The 5,218-nt window shown below is 36.7% G+C and overlaps 1 protein-coding gene across 2 annotated transcripts; it reads right to left on the bottom strand.

The window, feature by feature from the left end:
• Positions 1 to 289: 289 nt before the first annotated feature.
• Positions 290 to 1,827, bottom strand: LOC121971937 (LOB domain-containing protein 25-like). Of its 2 annotated transcripts, XM_042523470.1 has the most exons (3): positions 1,641 to 1,827; positions 1,448 to 1,536; positions 290 to 1,119 (listed from the first exon to the last, which is right to left on the bottom strand). In XM_042523470.1, exon 3 carries the CDS (start codon positions 1,101 to 1,103, stop codon positions 477 to 479), a length of 627 nt encoding a protein of 208 aa, XP_042379404.1. In that variant the 5' UTR covers positions 1,104 to 1,119; positions 1,448 to 1,536; positions 1,641 to 1,827; the 3' UTR covers positions 290 to 476. The 2 variants fall into 2 exon arrangements, with proteins under 2 accessions (XP_042379404.1, XP_042379403.1); XM_042523469.1 differs by having other exon boundaries at positions 290 to 1,068; positions 1,448 to 1,783.
• Between the last annotated feature and the right edge of the window lie 3,391 nt (positions 1,828 to 5,218).

Here is a 5,218-nt window from a genome sequence, read left to right as displayed (position 1 = left end):
GATTAACTATTCACTGTATGATCTTATCATGCCCCCTCCCTTATATACAGTATCCCATGAAATTAACCGACTATAATAAAACTTAAATATAAACATTAATGGCAAAATTATTCACTAATATAATCCATTCGAAACTGAACATATATAAACAAAGTAAAAGGGAAAACGCAAGCTAAGATACATGCGAATCCTTGCACTGCATATATACTTATATTTCCTTGCTAGCTAGAAAGTGAAAGTTAAAGCCATGAGCATCGATACTCTATCGATCGATTCGATCGCATCGAAATGAAACCTACTAACACTTTTCTTGGTATATAAATCAAGCAATAATACATTACAAACTTATCAAATACGTATACTGTCTACGTACTCGATATAAATATATATAAATAAATGTATGCATCTCATGCATGAAGCTAGCTAGATTATTAAATAACTGCAAATTATATATATGCGTAGTTTAATTTGTGATGCTAATGATCATCTCCATCTCCACAGTTTCTTGTTGCTCGATCGAACACAGGGCTGTTGATTTTGGTCGTAGGCCATGGAGAAGGAGGAGGAGTTGTTAGAAGTGCTTCCACTTCGGCGACGGCATTGACTTGATCAGGATCGTGAAATAGATCATCGTCGGTGTAGTTACCTCCGGCTCCTCCTGTTTGGCCTGCAATTGGGGCAAAAGATGATGAGATGGGAATCGGCACGTTGGCCGCGGCAGCGGCTCCGGCGGCGGTGGCGTAACGGAGGAGGTCGGCGTTCGTGGCGTCGAGCTCGGAGTGGAGGGCGTCGAGCTGGCGCTGGAGGAGGGAGATGACGGCGACGCAGCCGTAGACGGGGTCCTTGACGCGGGCCTCCGCCTCGTAGGCCAGCGAGCTCACGGCGTCCTCCCGCTGGTGGGGGAGCAGCTCGTTGAGCAGCTTCGCGACGTTGCTCGCGCCGAAGATCCGGTGCACGTTCGCGAACTTCTGCGGCTCCTCCGGCGGGAAATATGGCGCGAAGATGCACCCCGCCATGCATTTCCTCCTCAGGAACTTGCAGGCCGCGCAGGGAGAGTTACTGTAACCACTGCCGGAGGAAGAAGAAGAAGAAGACGACGCCATTATTCTTCTTAATTTCCTAATTCATCCAGCAACAATAATACAGATATTAATTCAGGGTTAATTAATTAGGGTTTGTTAGCTTCGACGATGCATGATCCTGCCATGCTAATTGCAGGCGATCGATGCTCCATGATCATGATCACAACTGACTCTAAATAACTGATAAAAAAACAATACACTAAATTAATTCCTTATGAATATATATTCAACTAGCTAGGAACAATTTGGAGTGGTGGAGTAAAAAATGAAAAATAAAAAGGCCAATATAATAATTAATCTGAGATCTGGTGGGAGTAGTAGTGTGTTCTTTGATTAATTTGATGATCAGTGAATTGTCAGTATACCTTTTGACTTGAGGTGATCTCTTTGACAGTGGCTGCTGCTGTTGCTCTGATCGATCAGTCCTCCTTCCGAACCACAGCAACGACTGCAGCTGCAAGAAGAAGAAGAAGAAAAAGAAAAAGTGAGATCTATTAAATCGAGAGATCAAGATATGTAGATCAGGTAAATTAAGCTAGCTATCTAGGGAAGCCAAACCCTTATCTGGATAGGAAATCTGCAAAATTCTGCAGTGAATATCGATCGATCAAAAGAAGGCAGGAGAAGATAAAGAATTGCGTGTAGTGTAAGGAGAAGAGGAAGAAGAAGAAGAACAGGGGGATTGTGTGGTGGAGAGACAATTTGTGTAAGAACAGTACTGAAAAGGTGACCGTCCCACAGTGAATAAGAACCCTCAAACATTCATATTATAATTAAATAAAAATAAATTTCAAGAATTTTACTATTAAACTCCTATAGAATGTTTTTTTTTTTTACTGAGAAGTGAATGCTTTCCATCAACAATATATCACTAATATTATTGTACTGACTTGATCATCTCTTTAACCCATTATTTGTAATTAAGATGATCAAGGAGATCGAGATATATTTCTAATATTATTCTTCAACTATAACTATCCTTTAATTTTGAAGACGTCTAATTTTGGAAGGTTGATTAACCATGAATTTTAGAAACTTTTCATGAAGGGTGTCATTTGATTCTCATGTACAATTGTCTCACTGAATTAGTAACATGGCCATAGCTTGATTATTTTTCTTCACAAGCTTTCTTTCCAAAATACTTTTCAAAAATTATTCTCATATATATCGAATCTTTATCACTGACAATAGATTTTAGCTTCCGATGTAAGCTTTATTATATGATCAAATAGTTTTTTTTTTTGGCAACAGGAAAACAGTTGTATAAGGAAGGATGTGTTAAAGGTGAGAAGTGAGCATATTTAATCTGTAAGGTGTCAACAACTACAATATTGTGCTTCCAAGAAAAAAATGATTTTAATTTATAATCTATTAAAAAATATTAATATTAAAACACTTTATTAGACTTATAAATAATCTTTCATCATCCATTCTGACATACCTGCTCCTTTTTTGTCAAAGAAAGTTTACAATAAAATGAAAGAGGTCCGTTAATTAATTTATCTGCCATGTTAAATAATTTAAGTAAATCGGGTTAAAATTTTATTAATTTAAATTCATCGTGAGCCAACCCGCCTAGACTTGCAAGCCGTGCCAATTGGCGGATTGACCCACGATGAGTTTAGATTGATCCACGAATTGAAAAATATATGTAAAGTAAGTTTTATGTTAATTTATTATCTTTCTTTATTATAATTTTAAAATAAAAAAATAATTTTCATTAAACATTTGTACTAGTTTATGTCTATTTATATTTAAAATATCTATTTTTTATATATTTAATTTGATTAATAAAATCTTTCTAAGAGCATCCACATTGCCATTGACGTGTTTACATGTCAATGACAATATGATTTTTTTTATTTCCTTTTTAATCTATAGGCATTAACGAGTTCAAAGAATTAAATACGCTACTGCTAGAGTGCTATTAAAAAACATTCACGTTGACATTAACGCTTCAAACATTAACACATTAATGCTATTGTGAAAACCTAAAGTAAAACATTGAAAATATTTAAAAAAAAATTAATTTTTTAAAAAATTGATGGTACACGGATTGACTCATCTAACCCATAATCTGTTTTGAATTGAGTTAGATTAAAAATTTCTTAACTTGTCCAGATGAGGGGTTGACCCGTCCCATCCTGTCAAATGGCTAACCTGCCAAGCACCGATCTGTCTCATTATGAATGGGCCCGTCCCATAATTCTACTGTTTACACAGTTCATGATCCTATTTCCTTCAACGAGGAAGTGGATTACATCTTTATCTTTCTCCTTGTGCTCCTTACCCACACAGAGATCATGCATATAATCCAAATCGATTATAAATTGAATACCTCTCTTCAAATATTAATCATTAATAATATAATACGAACTGTGAGAGGCATGTAGATAAGCATAATTATTTTATTGTTACAATCATACATATAATCCAAGTAATAAAAATATATGATAATACGATGCATAAAACTTCATTTTGATTATATATATAAATACAAAAGTGAAGTATTGGAAGGTGACAGCTGGATCGGATCTTCTAATCCTCTTATCTTGATTCGTTTATGGACTAAGATAAGAGAATTGATGAGAAACAATGACCCTCATCGACCCTCATCTGTTAAGGCCCCCTTATCTTGATCCGCTCATGGATCCAAATAAGAGGATTGATGAAAAATAATGACCCTCATCTATTAATAAGTGGAGAGTTATTATCTTTCATCAATATAAAAATTAAATTATAAATTAATTTAAGTTTTACGGACCAGAAAATTCGTTTTGGAGAGTTATTAGCTGCCGTTTTGGCCCACCACCCACATGCTCAGTGCTGACCCCAACATCAACATCCGCATGGGCTCGCATGGCTGACGCAGGGCGATAAGAGCTAGCATGCATGTAGCTAACAAGGACTTGGACGATGGAATATTAAGTGACAGATATAGAGAGAGAGGAGAGAGGTCATGTCAACTTACTATTGCGCTCTAGTCGCGGTGTGTCCAATTATTTACTTTTCCTATACAGAGAGGAGGCTTGGAGATCATGTGGCAGCTAGCTATAGCTACATCCTGCAGTTTCCTCCCGCGCTCGCCAGGCAAAGCCGTCGACGCGAGTGGCGTTGCCTCGGCCCGGGCCCTGGCGATGGCTTGCTTGCTTCTTGCTTGCTTGCGCATGACAATTACCATCACGAATCTCGCTTGAACGAACGTCTTGTCAGTCCTCAGGTCGCCTGTTCATCATCTTTGGCTCTTCTGTTCTCAATGTGAATGAATGCCTACCTACCTCCTCGGACAAAAGCTATCGCGCTTTGCCTCGCAAAATTATTGGGAAAAAAAATATCGGATTGGACGGATTATTCAAATTGGTCAAGCTATCCAGAGTTCGGATTTAGAATTTTCATAGCAAATTTGGACGGATTGAATTCAGATTAAAAAATATATAATATTCTTATTTCGGTCCAACCTGATCAGAAGAAAATTAATACATGCATATTCGACTACTTGGCTCAATAGATGGACTCAAGCAATTAGAGCAGTCTTGACGATTGACTAGACCAACCCATTTGAGTGTTAGGCCTATTAAAGAGTTTAGCCCGATAATTTCACACCTTGCAGATCACAACACAAGACCCATGAGTTGAACTCCACCCAATATAATTGAATTTTATATTATTTATAATGTTAGTTCATTTAATAAGATTTTTTCAATATAATATATATTTTTAATGATTTTTTATTTTTTTTATTTAAAAAATAAAAGTATTAAACAAAATCAAATTACTTACCTTAATGGAGACATGATCAAATTGTTAGATATTGGATCTTAAAACAATCAATACGATTTTACAAGGGAAAATCGAGGTGTCATCAATCGATGAAAGTCATAATCAACTTCTAAATCGAAATCTACGTTTCGCATAGATGAATCTGGACTATTAATTTGTTCAAAACTGAGTACGGGTGAATGAGAAATTAATTGTTTAGAGTCAAGCCCAAAATAGTGTTAAGGAAGTAGATGGGGGAATAGTCTCACATCTGAAATTTCCAAGAGAGATTGCTTCCTTATATGCATTGTTGTGTTAATGGAGCTAACACAAAAAAGCACAAGTGCTCTCTTCCCATGGACGAGCAGGTGCTCGCA

This window comes from Zingiber officinale, chromosome 4A, assembly GCF_018446385.1.
Source record: "Zingiber officinale cultivar Zhangliang chromosome 4A, Zo_v1.1, whole genome shotgun sequence".
Taxonomy (NCBI): domain Eukaryota; kingdom Viridiplantae; phylum Streptophyta; class Magnoliopsida; order Zingiberales; family Zingiberaceae; genus Zingiber; species Zingiber officinale.
This window is presented reverse-complemented; position numbering and strand designations above follow the sequence as displayed.